Source organism: Orycteropus afer, unplaced genomic scaffold (assembly GCF_000298275.1).
Source record: "Orycteropus afer afer isolate SDZICR_OR568_19922 unplaced genomic scaffold, OryAfe1.0 scaffold00061, whole genome shotgun sequence".
NCBI classification, from domain to species: Eukaryota; Metazoa; Chordata; class Mammalia; order Tubulidentata; family Orycteropodidae; genus Orycteropus; species Orycteropus afer.
In genome coordinates, this window is record NW_006921648.1 from 3,248,400 (window position 1) to 3,271,417 (window position 23,018).

A 23,018-nucleotide genomic window follows, 5' to 3' on the forward strand; every position below is an offset into this window, starting at 1 on the left:
ACACCCAGCTCCTGGCCCCACCGCGACGAGCGGAAACCTTTCTGCGAAATAGCAATAATGCCCTCCCGCCCGCGGGGACCGGCCGCCTGTGCTCCCGGCAGACCAGCCCAGACTCGCTGGCCCCCAGGATGGGGCTAGGGCACTGCTGGCTCCCAAGGGAGGCCTGGAGCTGTTGTCCAGAGAGCTGGGCTCCTGGGTGCTAAGGTGGTACCCACTTCTGGCCCTCCTGCCCCGGTTCACTGCACCCTCTGTCCCGCTGTGATTCCTACCCCGGAGCCCGTCCTCCACCCCGTCCACCTGTCAGCCGCAGGGAGGGTGGGGACGGGTGGCGCCTGCCCCCACCTCAAGACTGCTGTGACCAGGAGCCCCCTGGGAAGCAGAGGCCCCACCTACTCCTGCCTAGCTTCCGACAACCCTGCTCCCAGGGCTCTGTGAAACCCTTTCCCGCTGACCCACCCTCCACAGGGAGGCCAGAATAGACGCAGGCCGTGGTAGAGCCACAGAGAGAAGCCACCGTGTTCCTGCTCACCCCACGACAAGGTGCCTCCTGCTTCCTCCAAGGGAGGCCTGCTCTGCCCACTGCTGTGCCATGCCCCCTTCCAGAAACAGCCAGCAATGCTGAGGGTTGGACGATGGTGACAGTCCCCAGGGCAGGGACACCTGCCCACCCCACCTGTTCCCTCACCTCTGAGCCTCCCAGGAACCCCGGGAACATGGAAGCAGGTCCAAGGAGTCTTGGGCAGGGGAGGGCAGAGGTACTAGGTGGCGGCAGTGGGCCAGGGCAGAGGTCTGAGCGACAGGCCAGCCCCTGCTCAGGGAACAGGTGGGCCAGCTTCTTGGCTCCTGGGGACCCCTGCAGCTTGCCTGAAGCACGTCCACCTTGACTGGTCACCAGAGTTACCCTGCGGCTGGGAGGCTGGCTGGGGAGACTACAGGCTGGGACACCGCTCCTGTTCTGGGTGCCAGGCCATGACTGCCACACAGGAAGGTGGAGAGCAGAGCCGTGCCTGAGTAGCCCTTCACTGGGGAGGGAGGCTGGACGAAGGATCGGGATGGGGCTTTCGTGTCCTGCGGTAGCCCCCTTCGTCCCAGTGCCCTGGCCCAGCTGCCCGGTCTACGCTGCCCCAGAAGACCTGGGCTAGGTTCAGCAGAGGGTAAGCCCTGTGTACTACAGCCACTGCCAGACCCAGGTGGCTGGGCCCCCACCATCCCTGGGACTCCCACTGACCCCTTCCACGGTGGAGCACTAGCCTGGCCGCTGGCACCTCTTGGCTGCTGGCCTTCTGTCCTTAAGGCTGCAGGCTGACTGAGCCCCTCCACCTCCCCAGTCGAGGTGTGGGGTCCCCAGCAGCCCTGTGGTGCTCCTGGCTGCCCCCTGGAGCAGCTTGCTGGCCCCATCCCTTCCTGGACTGCCCTTCTGTCCCAGAGGGGTCACCCTGATCGGCACCCCTGCTGCCAGGCCTAGGACCCCAGTCCCTGCCAGTGTTGTCTCTGCCCCTCGAAGGGGCTGTGAGCCAAGTAGGAGGGAGCTGGCCTCCCTTCCCCAGGCCTCCCACTGTGCTGAGGGCCCCAGGCCAGGAGTGCTGGGGGCAGGCACTGGCGGGCTGGCAACGTGTGATTAGTGATAGACCAGGCTGTCCAGCCAGTGGGCGTGTTGTCTTGTCAGTCTGTTGTTGCACACCCCAGGATACCAGTATTTAACAGGTTCTAAGTGCCTTTCTATTGTAGCTTGTTTCTCTTCCTCTCAGCTCAGTTGCTGTTAGCATAGAGTTTTTTTTAAAAAAAGGATAAGCTAATGACTATAACAATATATTCCTCCATGTGAGAGGAAGTTTATAAAGAAACAATAAAAGTGAGCTGGAGAGGCGGGTCTGTGCCTTGGATGCGCCACCAGTAGGCCTGTTGGGGGTCTCTGACCACCCCAGCCCTTGACTTTGGGGAGAGCTCAGTTCCCTGAGCCTTGTAGGCTGGGGGTCCCCTTCTGTCACAGGTTCCCAAGACCCCAGATTCAAACCCAGCTCCGGGTATGCAGCTGGCAGGAGGGGCATTTATTACAAGCGATAAATTAGAGGGGAGGGCAAGGTGGGGAGAATGGTGGTCGCGTCCTAGGCGCCTGTTCCTTCTCTGTTCTCCTGGGCCTGGATCTTGAGTTCTTCGTCCAGCCGTTCCTTTGCGCGGACCACCTGGGGTGCGGTCACACAGTGAGGCAGGGCCACGTGCCTGCGAGGCCTCCCCTACTGCCAGCAAAGGATGGTCTCTCCTCTTCCTGGCAGCGAGTCCCCTATGATCCCTGGGCAGGTCTGGCTGAGCCACGACTTGTGTGGAGTACAAAGTCATCTCTTGGTGTCCCTTAAGGCCAGCATGGCAGCTGAGCAAAACGGGGCTCCAGCACGCCACCAGCTGACTATCCATGCCCTCAAGAGTCCTGGCTGTGAGCTGGGACCACGTGGATCATGGCCGCCAAGGGAGTGGTCATGTGGGCATACCCCCCTGGGGCTGGGAAATCAGGGATGGAAGGGCCTGGCACCTTCCCACCCTCCAAGCTCTTGGGCCACCAGATCCCCCCGCTGCCCACGGGGGCCCCGGTGAGGAGAGGTGCTGTGGTTCAAGCCCACCCGCCCCAATCAAAGGCCACTCACCTTGGACTGCAGGTAGAAGGAACCACCTACAGACTTGTCGTTCACCTTGAACAAATGTTCATAGTTCTACAGAGAAGGGGAGACAGATTAGAGTGGTCACCCTGATTGGCGTCCCTGCTGCCAGGCCTGGGACCCTAGGGCCTATTACTAGAAGACAGAGAAGAAAAGCTGAAAGGCCTGAGCCCTGCACCTGCCTGTCATGCTTCCCCGCGGGGCTGCTGCTACCACCTCCAGAGGCAGAGAATGGGAGGTGCCCACGGGGGAGGGGGTCAGCTGCTGTCACCAGCTGCTGCTGTCTCTGCAACTGCCTCAGGCCTGAAAATTAACAAGTGACAGGCTGCCCCCAGAGCCTCCCTTCAGGGCCCCCGCCCCGCCCATCCTGCCTCACCTTCTGGACCTCCTCAGGGCTTAGCTTGCAGACGTTGAGAATCTGCTGGGCCTCCTGCAGGCTGAGGCCAGAGAGGTTGGAGGCAGCAGCAGACTGGTGGCCGGCACGTCCCCGGGCGTCAGCTGCTGCCCGGCTGGCTGTGTAGACACACGGCGAACATTCAGCCCTAGACGGCCCTGAGGCCCAGAGCTCCCCGGGGCCTGCCCTGTGGCATGGGGGTCAGGGGAGGTCAGACAAGCCCACTGGAGGGGAAGGGCAGGGTCTGGCCAGCAGACTTGCATCTGGTGCCCAAACCAGAGCAGGGGTGGGGATCCTGCGTCTCGGCTCTCCCTCTCCTTGGCTGAGGGCACAGCTTTAGGCTGCTCTGGGGACCAGAGGGGAGATGTGGGCAGAGGTGGCAGCAGGAGCTCGGCCAGGACAGCCCTCCCAACACACACCCCGCCCGCCCGGCCGTCGATGCTTCCCCTCAACGACTCAAGAATCAGAAACTGGTAGATTTTGTCTTAAAGGGCCAGAGAGCACGTATTTTAGACTCTGAGGGCCAAAGTGCCTTGGTCACAGTTACTCAACTCTGACACAAAAGCAGGCAGACAATACATAAATGGGTGGGTGTAGCTGTGTTCCAATAAAACTTTATTTACAAAATAGCCATTCAGACCGCCAGAGTTGCCAACACCTGCCCTTACTGTTAGTGCCTAAGGCACTTGACTGCTAACCAGAAGGCTGGCGGTTCAAACCCACCAGCCACTCCTTGGAAGGAAGATGGGGCAGTTTACTTCCGTAGTGATACTGCCTCGGAAACCTAAGGAGGGGTCGCTATGAGTTGGGTTCGTCTCCACGGCACATAACAACACTGCTGAGTCGATTGTGACTCACGGCGACCCCTTGTGTGCTGAGGGGCACTGCCCCACAGGGCTTTCAAGGCTGTGACCTTTGGGAAGCAGGTCACCAGGCCTGTCTTCCGAGGCACCTCTGGGTGGGGATGACCCACCACACCTTCCGACTAGTGGTTGAGTGCGTAATGGTTCATGCTGCCCAGGGACCCCCTACCCTGCCCTGGGAGCTCATTCTGACTGGGCAGGACGAGGGGAAGAAAGCCCGTGCCCCCCCCCCCCCGCGGTGGGGAAGTGTCAGAACCCCAGCTGCAGAGAAAGATGGCGCAGTCAGCGTCCGTAAAAGATGGGCAGCTTTGGAATCCCCACCTGCCCAGCCTCAGGAGCCCACTGCCACCTAAGCCCGGGGAAGTCAGGGCCTGCGCTCACCTGCAAACTCCTGCCGCAGGGCCCGGGCAAAGGCCCTGCCCACCACCTGCACGCCCATCACGATGATCTGGGCCAGGTACTTGGCCTGCAGGCAAAGCGACCTCCAGTTAGCAGGCTCCATTCTCACACTCCAGGGAGGAACCCTGGAGGTGGCTTCATTTTGATCGAGAAGTGAAGAGGGACTTCTGTTGGGCAGCAGACACAGCCGCCTCCCTCCACAGCACCCTGGTAATTCCATTCTGGGGGCTTCAGGATGACATCTGCCGGAACCCCCAGAGGCAGCCAAGTCCCTCCCGCGGTCTTCAGGAGAGAGGCAGAGACGAGCCAAAGTAAAGTGTCCTGAAGGCAAGAGGCCAGTGGCCCGTCCGGATCCACCACCAGCCCCTTAGATAGCCTGTGCCCGCCTTCATTTTACAGAGGGGAAACTAAGCTGGATTCGCATTCCTCCAAGACTCCAGGTCCTAGTTTTGCTGATGGCGCTGTTGTTGGTTCTGGGACTACGGAGACCACCCCCCACACACAGACTGGAACTGCCCCAGAGTGTTTTCTTGGCTGTAATCTCTGATCGCCAGGCCTGTTTCTCCCACAGAACCTACTGGGTGGGTTCAAACCACCAACCTCTGGGTTATCAGCTGAGCACACACCGTTTGCACTACCCAGGGACTTTCAGGTCCTAGGGTTTGAGTCCATCCCATTCAATATAACCGTTACCAAGGGTCTGCCTTCAAGGAGCTACAAGCCCCTACAAGGGTATTTACACGAACACATAAAGGACCAGAAGGAGCTCCAGTGGTGCAGTGGCTAAGCCATGCAGGTGCTAACCAAGATGTTGGTGGTTCGAACCCACCAGCCTTTCCACAGAGAAAGACGGGGCATCTGCCCCCATAAAGGAGTGACAGCTTTGGAAACCCTATGGGGCAGTTCTACCCTGTTCTTCAGGGTCACTGTGAGTCAGAATTGATCGATGACGGGGTATAAAGGACTGAATGATTAGGGACCAAAGCAAACCAGCTGCCATGAATTCCACCTTGTGGCAACTCCACGTGTCCGGACAGAACCGTGAGCCACAGGGTTTTCAGTGGTCGTGCCTTTCCAGAAGTACATCACCAGGCCTTTCTTCTGAGGGCCTCTGGGTGGGCAGAGTATGACTAGTTCATGCGTTCATCTTTTGGTTCATTCATTCAAACACTTGTTGAGTACCTCCCATCACTCTGCCCAGCACCTGGGAGGACGAAGAGACACCGATCACGGCCCTGCCCTCTGATGCCAAAGCCTGTGGACCTACCAGGGGGTGAGATCCCCAACCATAGCACAGCAGGGTGGTTTTACACCTCTAACTGGACGCAGGGAGGGGAGTCTCAGAAAGTGACCAGAGGCTTAGAAAGTGAAGAGGCAAATATCCGGATGAGATGAGATGGCGGGAGAAGGTGCTTCCCCTGGGCAGGGCAGGGGACTGAGGTGAGCCACCCTGGGAGAGAGGAGTGAGGGCTGTCCTGGGAGCAGCCAGAGCCAGGTGGGCTGAGCCTAGGGACCTAGGAAGGAGGCTGAGATGGCTGGCTGCCTTGAGGAATACAGAGATGCACACGGCCTCTGTAAACGATCATTTATATGTGAAACAGGTAACTACGCACAAAGGATGCTGGGAAGCCCACTCCTACCCTGGTGACCTGTGCTCACGTGGGAGTGGCTTTTCCCACCTTCTCTGTACTTTTCTGCCTACTGGTCAACAGACAGTGACTGGGTACCTGTGTGCCAAACACGTCCTTCTTACCACACCATTCACCCTGACTGTGCAGGACACCGAGGCCCAGAGAGGTTGAGTGACCAGCCAAGGACATTCGCCCAGAACACAGGGCAGTAGGGCTGGAATCCAAAGCTGGGACACTGTTAGCCATGCCGTCCCCAAGCTGCCCAGCTTGCCCAGAATCCCGGGGGCTGGAAGGAGGGTGACAGAGCAACCTAACAAGTACTGAGAGCCCAGCCAGCCCAGGGACCAGAGGGGGCTGCCTTAGACTGCGGAGCTGACCTAGCTTAGCCTCTAAAGGACTGGCCCTTTCCTAACAGGTGGGCCGTCATGGAAGTGGTATGCATTTCACAAGTAGGTGAGCCTGCATAGACAAGCAACTCCCCGCTACTGAGATCAAAGCCAAGGGCAAGGCTGTACCCAGCTGGTCTGCAGAGACACACAAATGATGGACACACTTGCTGACAGGTAGTCGTACCTGGCTTGGCATCTCCTTGCCCAACAAGACTCCCAGTGGGGCGAGCGGCCTTACGCCAGACTGCTTTGCTGGTTGGGTGGCAGGGAGGCTCAAGGGCCAGCAGGTGATTCCAAGGGGTCCCCCCAGCCTTGAGCACCTTCCATGGCTGATTCACGCTCCCTGAGGTCTCAGACCATACCTCCTTCGACAGCTTCCTGTCCTCCCCAACCACATCACATGCCTGGCAATCATCTGTTCACCTTCTGCCCAAGGCAGTGACATGCCTAGGTAATGAACCTGACTGCTCCCAGAGTTCTCCCCCATCCCCAGGCTTCAAACCAGTGTGGCACGGGTGGCCCTGCTGTTCTGGCTGCTCAGAGCTGACACGGGCACGGCGAAGGTTGGGCTGGCCTGTTTCGGCAGCTGCGCTAGCTGGCCAGAAGTGATGCCTGGACAGCCTACCGTCACCACCACGGCCGGGTCCCAGCAGGAGGCAGTGCGGTGCATGGGCAGTCTCTGGGACGATTCTGGGGTGCAAATCCCAGCTAAGTTAACTCTGGACAAGTTCTCAAGCCCCTAGAACCTCAGTTTCCTCCCCTGTACAATACAGCCAACTGTTGGCCTGTTGTGTGGGCTGAGAAAATGCTTATAAGGTACCCAGCCCAGAGCCCAGCAGTGTCAGGAGCGCTTGATAAAGACTGCTGGTCCTGTCATCTCCTCCTTCACTGAACCTGACAACGGCCCGGTGCTGAGGCGTGCCTGGGCGTCTCCCCACACACCCGCTCTGTGGCGGAGACCCGCCCCCTCGGCAGTCAGGGCTACAGTTCTGCTGTGGAGTGCAGTCCCAGCTGTGCTGTGCCAGCTACGTGGCCTTAGGCAAATCACTCCACCTCTCTGAACCTCAATCTCTCAGCAGCAGAATGAGGGAATTAACACCCCGCCTGCTGGTGGGCTAGGATGCTCTCACGAGACAGTGCCCCTAAAACGAAGTGGACAGACAGGCAATGCCAGGCCCAGGGCAGGAGCCCAACCGTGTCTTTGCTTCCAGACAAGGTCCGGCTTGGCGTCTAATGCTCTGGACACCAGGCAGTGCAGCCAGCCCCTCATCCTTGCTCAGCACCCAGAGGCACCCCAGGCACCAACTATGGGCCAGGCATGGCTAAGCTGGATGAGAGACCACAGGTGGTCAAGGCCGACACTGGCCGAAGCCACTCCCAGAAAGCCCCAACCAACCTATAGTCCACTGAGAGCCTGACACTCAGGCTGAAGGTCATAGGCAAGAGCAAGCGTCATCAGACCTCAGGCCAAGCTGCGGCCAGGAAGCAGAGGTCAGGGCCACGGGACCCGCACCCTGGGACCCACGGCGGTCAGCCCATGGGCTTTCCCGTCTGTGGAGCAACGTGGCCTTGGCCTTGTGTCCACAGACCTCCACCGGGTCCAGCGCAAGGCCAAGGCTCTGCCACGGCAGCAACGCAGCCCAGACCACGGGGGTGAGGGTGGGAGCTGAGGGACGGGGCTGATCCCGGGCCCTGTGCGTCAAGAAAGGAGCCCAGCTCTCAGACGGGATGGTGTGCAGCGTGCCCTTCCAGGCCCATTTCCCACCCCAGTCTCAAGGACTCTGAGATGGGGGCGCTCTGAAAACAGCTGCTGGCACCTCACTAGACTGGAGGGAGGACAGCACCACACGCTGGCACGGGATTCCCGGGCCTGGTCAGGGGCTGCGCACATTAGGATCAACACCGAACCCTGCCCGCCAGCTCTGCCGCACCCCGAGCTCAAGTGCCATAGGCTCCACGGCCCTGGGCAGGGCTTCGAAATGCCGCCACCTCCTCTGCCGAAACAAAGCGAGGCCCAGGCCGTCCCCTCCTCTCCCCGTCACACACACACACACACACACACACACACACACACCCTCCACCACTACCTGCATTCCATTCAAAAGCTTTCAATGTGCCCCCGACATACTTCTGTTTTTTCTCCTGTCACCTCTCCCCACAGGACAGTCACACCATCCACTCTGAGATCCACTCACACTTCCTTCAGTGTCTGCCACTCTGCGTTCCTCCACCGTCAGTGTCCCCGCCCTGCTCCTCTGCTGGCCGACCCAGCACCCTGCAGGACTTACGCAAGCAGTCAGCTCCTTGTGCAACCTTTCCAGACTCTGCCCGTTTATCCCCCTGCACAGCACTGTCTCTCTGTTCCTGTTCTATGGACCGACTCTCCTCCAAGCCACATTTTACATAAACCCTTGAGGGCTGCTCAGAGTTAAATCAGGAAAGGTAAAGGAAGGACCTAGGTTAGTGAAGTCTTCACTTTACCCACTGCCTGGAGTCGACTCCCACTCACAGCGCCCCTAGAGGACAGAGTGGAACTGCCCCACAGGGTTTCCAAGGCTGTCAGTCTTCACAGAAGCAGAGCCCAAACCACACCCACTGCCTGGAGTCCATTCTGACCCACAGCGCCCCTAGAGGACAGAGTGGAACTGCACCACAGGGTCTCCAAGGCTGTCACTTTACGGAAGCAGACTGCCTCATCTTTCTCCTGGGGAGCGGCTGGTGGGTTTGAAATGCCAACCTTCTGGTCAGCAGCCGAATGCTTTAGCTGCTGTGCCACCAGAGTTCCTTGGGTTCCTCTTACTTTCGTAGTAAACAGCAGTGGCCAGTACAAGGTAGTGACAATGTGGTGGTAAAAATGTCATCTCAGGACATAGAAAAGTCTGGGCTGAAAAGTGACTCTCATCCCCGTGGGCTGTGTAACCGGGAGTTATTTAGACACTCTGGGCTTCAGGTCCTTCTGTGTAAAATGAGGACACAGACAGTGTCTTCTCCCTAAGAGGAGTCCCTGGGAATACCAACGTTAACACATCCGCCTGTATGCTTCTATTCATACATACAATACGTCCAGGAAAGGCAAGGCTCTGGCTGCTCGCCTCAGAAGGAAGGCCTGGCAATCAACTTCGAAACACCAGCTACTGACAACACACTGACACACGTGGGTGGCTGTGAGTTGGGGTCGACTCAACAGCAACTGGTCTACTCCCTAAGAATTAAGCGAGAGGATCTAGGTGAATCCCTCTGCCCTGACCCCGGCATCTGGAAGCTGTCGGTTTGGTTGTTTGCATCATCCTATATGGGGCAATCTACCTCCGTAGTGATACTGCCTTGGAAACCCAAGAAGGGGTCGCTATGAGTCGGGTCCGACTCGACGGCACGTAACAACAACAACAACAAGTGATTATCACGTTCGCCTGACACACGAAAGGTCCCCAGTTTGAAACAGGGCGGAAACACGTTTAAGGAGCTCTGGTGGCGTAGTGCCTAAGGCACTTGCCTGCTAACCAGAAGGCTGGCGGTTCAAACCCACCAGCCACTCTGTGAAAGGAAGACTGGCCAATATACTTCTGCAAAGATTTACCGCTTGGGAAACCCAATGGGGGTTGCTATGAGTTGGAATCCACTGGATGGCAGTGGGTTTGGTTTGAGGAACATATACAATTATATACACAAATATCTGCCTTTTATCGAACTTCTCGGGACGACAGGGCTCAGGAACTTGTACTTTAAAGCTTATGCTGGGAACCCTGGCCCAGCCGGTGTGGCTCAGCTCTGGGGACGGCTCCAGGTGTCAACAGTGCGCTAGAAACGCTCAGCTGTCGGTGTCGCTGGGCCTGGTTCGAGTCTCACTTCTGTCAGTTCTGGGGAAACTGGGGCGGCTTTTTCGCCAGTTTTCGAACGGGGGTCCTAACAGAGCGCGTCCACGCTGCAGAGAGGAGGAGCAAGCAGGTACCCACGACCACTTCGATACCCCGCTTCGGCGACCACCTTTGCTGGGTGTTTTCCTGCCACCCAAGCCCGCCCTGCCTCCACGCCAGGCACCTTCCCCCGCCTGGCCATTGGGGTGCGACGCGCGCGGCTGGCTCGTAATGGGTCGCTAAAGGCACCCTAAGCCCTGCTTCCTCGTGCGGCGCAGGGCGGGCCCGGGGCTCGCCGTCCCCCGCCCCGGCCCCGAAACGGTCTCCTTCCCACGGGCAGCGCCGGCTGGGGCCTCACCATGTCGGCCGCTCTGTCTCGGAGGACGAGCTCGGGCTCCCGTGGCCCCTTGGCCCCGGCGGAAGGGCGACCGGCGGGTCAGAGGTCAAAGGACGCTGCGAGAGTGCGTGCGCGAGGCGGCACCGGGCACGTGTGCAGCGTCAGTGCTCTGAGGGGCGGTGCTCCGGCAGTCACGTAACGGGATGGGGGCGGAGTCTGCCTCAGCCCAGGCGCGGAGGACCAACGGGAGCGGGCGGTGGGGGGCGTTCACCAGGAGCCCCTGCTCTAGGAGCAGCGGAATGTAAGGGTGGAATGTGGGGCAATCTCTTCCCTTGATTTTGCCAAAATATTTGAGACTAAAACATTATATAAAATAAACATACAGTCCACCTCAACATAATATAGAGTAGGATATCAACTTCTTACAGTATTTAAGCAAAAGGGGAAACCTTAAAATGTTTCATTCTAGAATCCTTGTGCCTGGAAAGTTCTTTCCCAGACTCTTGTGAGGTTCACTCCCTCACATCCTTCAAGTCTTTGCTCAAACGTTACCTTTTCACCTTTTCAATGAGGTCCTCCTGGCCCCATAACCTGTTGCTGAAAAGTGGATTCAGATTCATAGTGATCCTGTTGGATCGAGCAGAACTGCCCCCATAGGATTTCCAAGGCTGTAAATCTTTATGGACGCAGACTGCCACATCTTTCTCCCGCAGAGCGGCTGGTGGATTCGAACTGCCACCTTTCTGTTAGCAGCCGACCTGCTTAACCACAGCAGCACCAGGGCTCCTTCCTAGCTCCCTACTAGCCTGCAACCTGGCCCTCCATTGCTTTTTATTTAATAACAGCTGTTCTGAGGTATGAATGAGTTCTGGTGGCACAGTGGTTAAAGCGCTGGGCAGTGCGAACCCACCAAATGTTGGGTGGTGGAAAGATGAGGCAGTCAGTTTCCATAAAGATTTACAGCCTTGGAATGGGGCAGTTCTACTCTGCCCTCTAGGGCTGCTGTGAGTCAGAATTGACTATGGCAGTGGGTTTGGTTTGGGCTAAGGCATCTGACTGCTAACCAGAAGGCTGGCAGTTCAAACCCACCAGCCACTCCTCGGAAGTAAGATTGGGCAATCTACTGCAGTAAAGATACCACCTTGGAAACCCAAGAAGGGGTCGCTGAGTCAAAACCGGCTGGATGGCAGTGAGTTCGGTAAAAATGACAGACTTCGAAATGCTATGGTGCAGTTCTCCTCTGGCCTCTAGGGGCGCCATGAGTTGAATCGACTGGGCAGCATCAGGTTTTTGTTTTCTGGTGTTAAGACATACTTCACCTAACAAAATCCACCCTTTTAAAATGTACAGAGCAGTGGTTTTACTATGTTTGAGCTGTGCAGCCAGCACCAAGATCAGCTTCCAGGGCATTTTCATCACAACAAAAGAATCCCCCACACACACCATTCGCAGTGAGTCCCCAATCTCGCCTTTCTCTCAGCCTCAAAAAAAGAACAGGTGTGGAGTTGATCCTGACTCGGGGCGACCCCAAGTGTGTCACACAAGAACCGTCCTCCATAGGGTTTTTAAAAGCTGATTTCTGGGGAGAAAATCACCAGGCCTCTCTTCTGGGGCACCTCTGGGTATCAACTGCTGACTGGTTACCATGGAGGGTGCTGCATGGTACATGTGACAGCTTGGCCAGGCTACAGAACTCCGTTATTTGATCAAACACTGGTTGAGGGGGAGCTAGCTGTGGAGGGATCCTACGGCTGTGGTGAACACCTACAATCAGACGAAAGGCCTGAAAAGCAAACCTGAGATTTCCCAGAAGAAGAAGAAATTCTACTTTAAAACTGCATCCCTGACTCCTGCCGAGTTTCCAGCAAAGATTTGGGACACAAAAGCCCATAACCGTTGCCCAGTCCATCCTCTAGGACAGAGTGAACTGCACCACAGGGTCTCCAAGGCTGTCAATCTTCACAGAAGCAAAACCCAAACCACACCCACGGCCGTGGAGTCCATTCTGACCCACAGCGCCCCTAGAGGACAGAGTGGAACTGCCCCACAGGGTTTCCAAGGCTGTCAATCTTTATGGAAGCTTACTGCCCCATCTTTCTTGTGTGGAGCCTTGGTGGGTTCAAACCGGCGCCCTTTTGGTTAGTAGCCAAGTGCTTAACCAATGTACCACAGGCTCCTTTAAATCTCTTTTTATATCTTTATGTCTATCTCCTACTCATTGTTTCTCTGGAGAACTCTGAGATAATCCCTGTGTGGAATGAATGAATGAATGAACTCCCTAGGAGCATGCAGCTGACAAGGCCTTATGAGCAAAGGGAGGCTCGGGTCGAAGGGAGCCCAGGGCCAGACTGCCCTCACCCCTGCTCCTGTTCCAGTCCACCTCCCAGCCAGCACCGAGAACAGCAGCACATGAAACGACCAACTCGGGAAACTTTAATGGCTAAGGACATCCTGGTGTGTGCAGGCATGCGCCTGTGGGGCTGACACCCCTTTAACTGAGCCATCAGCTCTGGGGGACCCCTTCTCCTGGGGAGCAAGGGCAGCTGGTCCCGGACCCCTGAGGCGGTGCTGCTCCAAACGGCCTGGTGGGGGTCCAGCCCCTGAGGCCCTGGACCAGAACTGGGGCAGCAGGCAAGACGGGGTCGGCGTGTAGGAGCTGAAGGCACTGGGCGAAGCAGCCCAGGTGGGACCGGCCCAGGTCAGTGGGGTGGGGTGGAGCCCAGGGCCCTCCAGGGACATGCTCAGTGAGCCCCCTGGCTCTGTATGCTGCCCGGCAGCCGAGGAGAGGCAGCCGGGCTCAGAGCAAGCAGAGTGCGGACAACCCCCAGGAGTGGCTGGGGGGCTGGGGGCCCATAGGAAGGCCCGAGGCCCAGAGGAAGCCCGGCTTCTGGCGATGAGGTGCGCTGGGGCCAGAGAGGCATCTTGCAGTCTGAGGATTAGACATGAGGGGTGCAGAAGCCCCAGGTGGTCTGGGACGAGAGGGGCAGGTGAGGCCAGAGGTGAAGGGTGAGCAGGTTAGTCCTGGGGGCATAAACACAGATGTGAGAGGGAGGTGGGCACCCTGTAGGGGTGGGGAGGAGAGTGGCCAAGCTGGAGGGGGGAGGGGAAGGAGGGTGGTGAGGCACGGTGGTGCTGGGGTCATCCGTCTACTCACCCACTCATCCTCGTCCACACCCTCAAAAGAGTCCTGGGGGAGCGGGTCCTCACGGTTCCCGAGCTTTGCCACCATGGCGTTCAGGAGCTGGGAGAGTGGGCAAGAGAAAAGTCAGGAAGGGACTAGGTCTCTGTGCCCCAAGAATGTCAGACCCCAACATTTACACCAGTTTACACTCTGGTAGCATAGTGCCTAAGGCACTTGACTGCTAACCAAAAGGCTGGCGGTTCAAACCCACCAGCCACTCCTCGGAAGGAAGGTTGGGCAACCCTACTTCCGTAGTGATACTGCCTCGGAAACCCAGGGAGGGGTCGCTATGAGTCGGGGCCGACTTGACGGCAAATAACAACAACAACAACAACACGTAACAAGAAGTTAAAACCCTAACAAAGTTGGAGGGTGTTCACAGAAAAGGATGCATAGACCAGGGTAGGCTGGGAGGGAGAGGGTGGGACAGACACGAAGATACCAGAAACCCTGGTGGGGAGGCTGTCTCTGCCCGTGCACCAGGGGCCCCAATGCACTTGGGTTCAAACCCCCGGTTCACTGGGTTAAGGCTGGATGGTGCATCCCTCACGGCCCTCACCTGGCCTCAGTGCTGGGTGGGCGGCAGTGGGCCAGCACTCAGGGCTCTGGAAGGTGACCTTCTGCCCCTTTCTCCACCCCACCGACTCCCCTGCTTCCTTCCCCTCTCCCCAGTGCCTCATCCCACCTGGGGTCATTCGGGGGGGCTGCCTGTGTTCCCTCCCACACCTACCTCTTCATTTTTTTGCTGGTCTGACTTCTCTTCCAGGTAGAGTGCTGAGGAGGGGGCCCGCCGGGCAGGGGCCTCGCGGGGGGCCTGGCTCACTGGTGTGGGGCAAGGACAGGCGTCAGGGAGCACCCCAGGTCAGGGCTTGTTGCCCAGACCTTAGGAGCCAGCCCTTGGGGATTCCATGGCAGAGATCCAAGAGGCCTTTCCCTGGCTTCCGCGCTGGTGCCTGGTGTTCACAAGGTCTGCCCTGGGCACCGGGGTATGTGCCCATGAGTTAGGGGTGGGGACTTGTGAGGGCAACACAGACCATGGGCCCTGCCTCCCAGGGGCTCAGATGTTGAGTCTGGCACCCCCCACCCCCCAACCATCCTTGGGAGTTCCAGAAGTTTCTGGGTGGCAGCAGAGAGAGAGATTAGACCTGGGCCTTCTGCCCCTGCCTCCACCCCACCAGCTCCCCTACCTCCTTCCCCCTCCCCCAGTCCCTCATCCCACCTGGGGTCATGCCAGGGGGCTGCAGGCAGAGGAGCTGGGGCTGCCCGTTAGCGCCTCCCAACCAGGCCTTGGCGCTGAGCACAGGCTCCCAGCTCACGGCCGTGTCTGGGAACACGTCGTCCTGGAAGAACTCTTTCTACAGGGAGGGAGGCAGGGGCCATTCTGAGGCACTGCCCAGGGGGCCGGGGTGCACAGGCATCCATTGCGAGGGGGTGTGGCGAGACCAGGGACCCCCCTCACTGTCAGAGTTTTCTAGAATCTCTACCCAGTGAGAAGGCAGTCGTTGCCTAAGAGTGATGCGTGGGGAAGTTTGGGGACGAGGCCAGGCAGGGCCCAAAGCCCCTGATGGGTACTGGGGAGGGAGGCTGGGCATGGGAGACTTGGCCCCCAACCTCACCCTGACTCGGGGTAGCCGGAAGGCCACAGGCTCCAGCGAGGTTTGGCGGAGCCGTAAGCATCGGGCAAACTCCACTTCCCGGACGTCACACTCGGACTTGGGCAAGAGGACGAAGCCCTGAGGGGAGGGAGTCAGTGGTGTGCTGGTGAGTGTGTAACCACCGTCTCTGGAGAAAAGCAGTCCTGATTCCTTTGCTTATCTCCATGGCGTAAATACTCCCCTCACGGTCAATTTCAAGGGACATGTAGCGATAGAAAGAGACCCACAGCAGAATCCTATTGCGTGGTATAGCCACCACACGGATGCGAGACACCGACAACCTCAAGAGCACCGAAAACCTACTAAACTCACTAACGTCAAGTCGATTCCGATCCACAGCGCCCCTAGAGGACAGAGTGGAACTGCCCCACAGGGTCTCCCAGGCTGTCAATCTCCACAGAAGCAAAGCCCAAACCACACCCTCTGCCATGGAGTCTATTCTGACTCACAGCACCCCTAGAGGACAGAGTGGAACCACAGGGTCTCCCAGGCTGTTAATCTTCACGGAAGCAGACAGCCTCATCTTTCCGCGGAGCCAACCTTTTTGGTCAGTAGCTGAATGCTTTAAGCACTGTGCCACCAGAGCTCCTTCTTATAGCAATAAGGCGTGATAAATGTTGAGTGTTTATTACCTTTGCTTTTACTACAGCTTACTTAATGCTAAGCCCACAGGGAGTTCCTAGGTGGTGCAAACATCCACATGCTCAACTGTCAACTGAAAGGCTGCAAGCTTGAATCTGCCCAGAGACGACTATGGTAGTTAAGATCATGTGTCAGCTTGGCTAGGCCTGGTTTTGAATGGCTGGCTAGCTGCCTGTAATTATTCCCCATGATGTGATTGGTAATCAGCTCCATGGTGGAATCTACTGGAGCACCTGAATAGCCACCTTGGGGATGTGGTCTGCCCCCAGTACATAAGGAGAAGTTTTGAGAAAGCTCTCAGCAGCTCTTTGGCAGCTTGGACCCTGCATGTAGCTGAGTCTTCACTCAGCAGTCCGCCATGTTTCCTGCTGATCTTGGGACTGTCTCTGGACTTGAACTAGTGGCCTGCCATGTTGGGTGGTAATCTTGGGACCGTGCCATTTTATTTGTTGACCTTGGGTTTGTTAGCCTCGGCAGCCAGTAGCTGCTTGCGTTAAGAAAAGCCTCTAGCTTTAGTGGGCCAGGAGCAAGAGGCAGAGCTGAAGCCCAAGGTCAACGGGCTTTCACCCAGCCCCTAGAGCTGCACTTTGAACTCCTCGGACCTCCAGCTGCCAAAACTATACGAGAATAAACTCCCTGTTTGTTAAAGCCACCCATTTGTTGTTTTCTGTTAGAACGGCACAAAGAAACCAAAATAGTGCCTCAGAAAAAAGACCTGGCAAACCCACAAAAAAGCAGCCATTGAAACTCTATGGGGCCTTGTTCTACTCTGACATACACAGGGTCGCCATGAGTCAGTTGATGGCAACTGGTAAGTTTATGCAATTTAATTTTGACTAATGATCGAGTTTAACAACTGGCTCACAGAGTTCCTGGAAATGTCACATTCTGGCTGGGGCCTGCCTCCAGCCCACCCCCAGTGCTAATCTTGGCAGGTCCTTCTAGTCCCAGGTAGGTCTACCTCGACAGATGCATGCACTTCCCCAAATGGCCAGAAGAGGGCGAGGGAGCCCTGCAGGCCCATCCAAGGAGCCATCTGGGATGCCCAGAGCAGGCCCCAGAGCTGGGGGCTTTGTGTGGGGCTCACCTTGTGAGGGTCTGTCGACGTGAAGCTGTTGCATTCCAGGAAGAAAGGGGCCTCCGGGAGCAGCTCGTACAAGAACACACGGGTATCACCCTGGAGGGGAAGTGGGGGTCAGGCGGCCAGTTAAACCTCATGGGTTCCCGCTTTCCTCCCACCTCCTCAGCTTCCCACCGCCCCACCTGGCTGACTCCAGCCCACCTTTCCCGTAAGGAACACCAGGCCCGTGTCTGGGTCGTAGCTGGGCAGCAGAGTTGAGGGGGCCACGTCCAGGCCCAGCACAGCCAATGGGCCCCCCGCCAAGGCCTTGGGTGCATACAACAGCAGCTGGCGCTCACTGCGGCTGCAAGGGGGGCAGGCAGGTCTTTAGAGCTTGAAGGGCCTGAGGCAGGGCAAAGACTCCAAGGACCATGATCCTGTTTGGAGGGGAGCTGGAGGGCCAGAGGACACTGAGAGAGGACTTGATCCACCCTCTGCCTTGTCCGGCCCTCAGCAGCCCTGCCTCCGGCCCCTCCTCCTGGCTGCTGCCACCCGCTGACACTCCTCAGTCTCACAGCTGCTGGGCACCCCAAGTCTGGTCTTTGAGGCCTTGGCTGGCCTTCTGGGACCTCTTTTCCCACCTTCTGCTTCCTCCCTCTGCTCTGGACGGGCTGGTTCAGCTTCCTGGCCCCCAAACGTCCTCTTCTCAGATATCTGGTGACCATCCCCTCCATGACCCAGGCCACATGGCGCCTCTTTCAGCAGGCCCTCCCTGATTCCTCCTCAGATGAGCCAAATGCCTCTCAGGTCTCTCCAGGCGGTGTGGCTCTGTGTTTTCTGCAGCTGACCTGGCTCCCTGCCAGGCTTGCTCCCATCCCTCTGGGTCCCCAAGTGACTCACTCCTTCCCATCTTCCCCATCTCCTTCCCATCCAGCCATCCGTCTATCCACCCACCCTCCATCTGTCTGTCTGTCCTCCATCCATCTACCTGCCTATCCCCCATCCCTCCCTCCCTCCACCCACCCACCCACCCACCGTCCATTCCTCCATCTATCCATCCCCCATCCATCTACCTACCTATTCCCCATCCTTCCCTCCACCCACCATCACCCATCCATCTATTCACCCATTCTTCTGTACATCCCAGTAAGTGAGGAGTGGGCAAGTGTCTGCCAGCCTGACGGCTGTGTGTGTTTGAAGAAGGGAGACGTAGGTGACAGCGAGCCAGGGGGCGGGGATGGTGGACCCTGAGCCCTCACCTGTCAAAGCCGGTCACCAGGAGACAATGGCCATCACACACCCAGACAACACGGGCTCCACGACCCCCCTCGGGCCCTGGGCCTTCCTGTTGGGGTACAGCACGTGAGGCCCAAGATGGGCCTAAGGGCCACCCCCAGCCCACGCTTGCTCACCTGCAGGGGTTCAGGATCACTCCGGGGCGCATAGACCCGCACGTGTCCATCCTTGCAGACAGTGGCCAGCTGTTGCCCATCGGGACTCCAGGCCAAGCTGAAGATCTGGGGGGTGGGGATGGGGCCGTGAGAGGCGGCCTCTGGCCTTGTGCCTGGGCCCCCACCCGGAAGAGCTGCCTTACCTGGTCCTGGTGGCCCCGTAGCCTCAGCCGCGCCACTCCAGCCTGGAGGTCCCAGATGCAAATGGTGAGGTCGTAGGAAGAGGAAACCAGTACGTCGGCCGCCAGCGGGTGGAAGCGCAGGGAGTAGATCTTCTCCGTGTGGCCTGGGGGGGGTCAAAGGGGATGAAGGGTGACAACCAGCGCCTCAGGAGCTCCTGCCTGCAGCCCCCATCCCCGGCCCCACCTGACCTGTGAGCACAGCTGCAGGCCTGGTGAGCACTTCCTCCAGGCCCCCTGGGGGCACCCGCCACAGTCGGATCCTGGCATCTTCCCCGGCTGCAGGAGACAGTGGCTCAACACTGCTGCGCTCCAGTCCCGCAGCTGCCCCCCGCCCCCATTCAGGGTCTGGGACCTGCCCACGCGCCCGATGATCCACCTCCTTACCCACAGCGAGGCGATGCGGGTCAAACGGGTCCCAGGCTAGGTCGGTCACGGCTACCCCGTTCTGCAGCGTGGGGAGCGCCGTGTCGGGCAGGCGGCCAGGCTTCCGCAGCTGTGGGAGGTGGCCCCCATGGCCCATGAGTACCAGGCAGGGGCACCCAGTCCCCTTGGCCTGGGCTGCAGTGGAAGCAGCGTGCCTGGACACCCTCGCAGCTGATGTCCCCATTGTAGAGTGGCCCAAGCTCCCTGCCTCAGCCACCTCATGCTCTAAGCCCCAGGTGCCAACTGTGAGGCCCAGAAGTCAGGGTAGGGCAGCGTGGAATTGTGGAAAGAGCTCAGGCTTGGGACACCAAGGGCTTGGGTTCGACTCCCAGCTCCACCACTTACACAGCTGTGTGACCTCAGGCAGGTCACTAAGCTTCTCTGTTTCTCAACGCCTCATCTGTAAAATGGGGATCAGAGTGGCACCTACCGCATGGGGAGGCTGGGTGGATGCCTGGCACACAGCGGGCACTCAGCAAACACGAGCTGAGGTGGGTCCCTGATGCCCGTGGTGACCTGGCTGCCTTGTCTGCAGGCCCTCACCTCGAGCACGGCCACCTGTCCCCCGCTGCTGAGCAGGGGCACCGCCACACGCAGCCGGTTGGCACAGAAGCCGTCGCTCTCACCGGGTGTGGTGAGGTTGAGCCCCTTGAGGTTGGTGACGTGGCTGTCTCGGTGCAGGACAGTGCCCTGGGCGTGGCGGAACTTGGAGCTGGGGCCTGGCGGGCAGCAAGGACATGGCATGCGTGAGGATGCCCACTCACCTGCCCACTGGCCCCTGCAGGAAGAGCCCAGGCTGAGTCCTGCTGCCCTCACTATGTGAAGGCTTCCGGGAGTGTGCCCAGGCCAGCCCTCTGGAGGAGTGGAGCCCACTGGGGCGGACCCTTGCTTTTGTGTGGCTGATAGCATCTTGGGGTGGAACTCGAGGTTCCAGGGGACACAGCTGGGAAACCACTGCTTTGATAGATGCTCCAGTGGCACAGTGGTTAAAATACTCAGCTGCTAACCAAAAGGTCGGCAGCTAGAACCCTCCAGCTGCTGGGAGGGAGAAAGATGAGGCAGCTTGCTTCTGTAAGAACTGACAACCTTGGAAACCCTATGGGCAGTTCCACTCTGTCCTCTAGGGGCGCTGTGGGTCAGAACGGACCCCACGGCAGTGGGTGTGGTTTGGGCTTTGCTTCTGTAAGGACTGACAGCCTTGGAGACCCTGTGGGCAGTTCCACTCTGTCCTCTAGGGACACTGTGGGTCAGAACGGACCCCACGGCAGTGGGTGTGGTTTGGGCTTTGCTTCTGTAAGGACTGACAACCTTGGAGACCCTGTGGGGCAGTTCCACTCTGTCCTCTAGGGGCGCTGTGGGTCGGAATCATATTCAAAGCCAAAACCAAACCAAACTCACTGCCATCAAGTCAGATCCTACTCATGGCGGCCCCTCCTTGGATTTCTGAGGTGGTGTCTCTACAGAAGTAGATTCCCAATCTTCCTCCCGAGGAGTGGCTGGTGAGTTTGAACCTCCAGCCTTCTGAGTAGCAGTCAAATGCCTTAGGCACTATGCCTCCAGAGCTCCTCTATCCATGGCAGTGGCCTTGATTTGGTTTAGCTTTGCAGATAAGACCTACCTTCTTCAGTTTATCCTCAAGATAAAGTGGACTCCACTAGTGTGAAGAAGGGTTGGGAGTATGGGAGGCAGGGGTGGGGGAGGTGGAAGTGTGGGAGGTGGGGCTGAAGCTGCAGAGGAACAGGGATGCTGTTTGGGTGGGGGGTAGAGGAGGGTCCCGTGGAGGGGTCTGTCCTGGCCACTTACCCAGCAGGCTCTGCAGTGACCTCTGGCTGGGGCTCGTACCAATACCACTGGTGCTGGAGCGTGAGGGGCCCAGGCTGGAGGGTGTGGACGGCGAGGGCAGTGAGCTGGGCGGAGAGGAGAAACCCTCCTGGGGAGAAGCACAGGGTCAGCGAGGTGCCCAGGTTGCCACCCCGGGCCCCGCCTAGCTGTGGGCCCCTCAGGGTCAGCGAGGTGCCCAGGCTGCCACCCCGGGCCCCGCCTAGCTGTGGGCCCCTCAGGGTCAGCGAGGTGCCCAGGCTGCCACCCCGGGCCCCGCCTAGCTGTGGGCCCCTCAGGGTCAGCGAGGTGCCCAGGCTGCCACCCCGGGCCCCGCCTAGCTGTGGGCCCCTCAGGGTCAGCGAGGTGCCCAGGCTGCCACCCCGGGCCCCGCCTAGCTGTGGGCCCCTCAGGGTCAGCGAGGTGCCCAGGTTGCCACCCCGGGCCCCGCCTAGCTGTGGGCCCCTCAGCTGGGCACGACCCGCTGTGGGGCACGGGATGAGAGTGGGACAACACAGATGCTGGCGGGGCCAGGGGTGCCGAAATGAGGAGGGCACCAGGCCAGTCAGGCCTAGGGGCTGTGGGGGCAGCTTCTGGCCTCAGCTCTGAGGGAGGCCAGTCAAGATCTTCCAGTATTTCAAGAGAAGCCAGAAACTCGAACTTTTGCATGAAAACCCCTGCTTTGTAAACGTTTACTCAATTAAAAAATATCAGTAAGTTCTTTCCTTGTGCTACTTGTATTTATCTATGTGTTGTGGACGGAAACCACAAAAGGGTAAAGATGACTGGGCAGGCCTTGGCTCAGGGCGCTCAGGGTGCCAGCGGTGGGGAGGACCCTCTAGCCTCCAGACTGAGGACGCCATGCTCCTAGGCGGTGAGGCGGCACTTACGCTGGGTTCTGTGTCTTCCACCAATACCTCTGCAGGCTGGGTGGGGTCAGGGGGCGGTTCCGTGGCGGGCGGTTCCGTGGGGGGCAGCAGGGGAGATGTGAAGCTGGTGTAGGGCCGGTGGGCTGGGTTGAGACTGACCCTCTGTACCTGCAAGGTAGGAACGGCCATCAGTGTTGTGGGCAGCTCAGGGGGGCCAGGCAGTGGGGGACACGGGGCACCCTGTCTATTCAGAAGCCTCTGGGGGCTGCTGCCAGGGGGAGCCGTGAGCAGGCCTGGGTCCTACCTGCTGGTTGCTCCCAGCCCACCAGGCCTGGGGCTCAGAGGCAGGCACACAGCCCACGGTGTCTGGGAACAGGTCTTCATGGAATTCCACGGCCTGGTGGACAGGAGATGGGCAGGGGGCCAGTGAGGCCCTGGGCCCCCTAGGCCCCCCAGCCCCTCACCCGGGTCCCCGTCACCTTGCGGGGCACGTGGTAGCTGATGGGCAGGATGGCTGTGTCACTCAGCTGCAGGACACGGAGCACCTCGCAGTCGAGGACGGCCAGTGCCCGCCGGGGCACAAGGGCTGCTCCCCGCAGTGTGCTCTCCAGGATGTACTGGTTCACTGGGGTGGCAGGGGTACCACGGGAGGCCGGTCAGGGATGAGGAAGAGAAAGGAGGAGGGACAGGAGGAGGGTGGGGCCTTACCTGGGCTTAGTGCTGGCTGCAGCGTGGCCACTTCGTAACACAACAGCTGACGCTCGCCCTGGAACAAGCCGGACCTGAGCTGCACCCATTCACCCCACCCAGTGGCCTGGAGGGCACCCGGGTCTAGCACTAGCTCCCCCTGGTGTCCCCAAGGAGCTCAGAACCATGGCGGCTATCTCCTGAGCCTTCACTGTACATCTCCCTGAGCTGAACCCTTCATAGACTTGATCTTGCTACCCTAGGACTATACATTCAGGACTTGGAAAGCACCTACTGGGTGCTACATACCTCTCTATTCTCTGCCTTGTTCTCATGAAGCTATCTAACTAAGGGAGCTCTGGTCGCCCTGACTACAAGGATGAAGACATGTGGACACCTCAACCCCTCTGCCCTGCAGGAGGCAAGCCCTTCCTCACCCCTCCTCTCTCAGAGGGGGTCAGCCTCCCTGCTCCCCACTTTCTGGCTGGACGACTGCTGGAAGCCTGGGGCTGGACCCTGGGCCTGGGGTAGG

General features: G+C 58.9%; 1 protein-coding gene across 1 annotated transcript in view; it reads right to left on the reverse strand.

The window, feature by feature from the left end:
• Positions 1-2,065: 2,065 nt before the first annotated feature.
• Positions 2,066-23,018, reverse strand: part of LOC103196060 (coronin-7-like) — a gene marked incomplete at its 5' end in the record, with an annotated part of 95,714 nt that continues 74,761 nt past the window's right edge. The window contains 22 exon segments of the mRNA XM_007939711.2: positions 2,066-2,126; positions 2,128-2,183; positions 2,640-2,705; positions 3,028-3,164; positions 4,290-4,374; positions 13,673-13,759; positions 14,430-14,521; positions 14,919-15,054; positions 15,316-15,432; positions 17,084-17,173; positions 17,279-17,420; positions 18,316-18,401; positions 18,469-18,573; positions 18,651-18,793; positions 18,879-18,965; positions 19,074-19,182; positions 19,656-19,831; positions 20,916-21,042; positions 21,821-21,967; positions 22,104-22,196; positions 22,279-22,424; positions 22,508-22,565. Coding sequence (XP_007937902.2) covers positions 2,066-2,126; positions 2,128-2,183; positions 2,640-2,705; positions 3,028-3,164; positions 4,290-4,374; positions 13,673-13,759; positions 14,430-14,521; positions 14,919-15,054; positions 15,316-15,432; positions 17,084-17,173; positions 17,279-17,420; positions 18,316-18,401; positions 18,469-18,573; positions 18,651-18,793; positions 18,879-18,965; positions 19,074-19,182; positions 19,656-19,831; positions 20,916-21,042; positions 21,821-21,967; positions 22,104-22,196; positions 22,279-22,424; positions 22,508-22,565 — 2,346 coding nt within the window.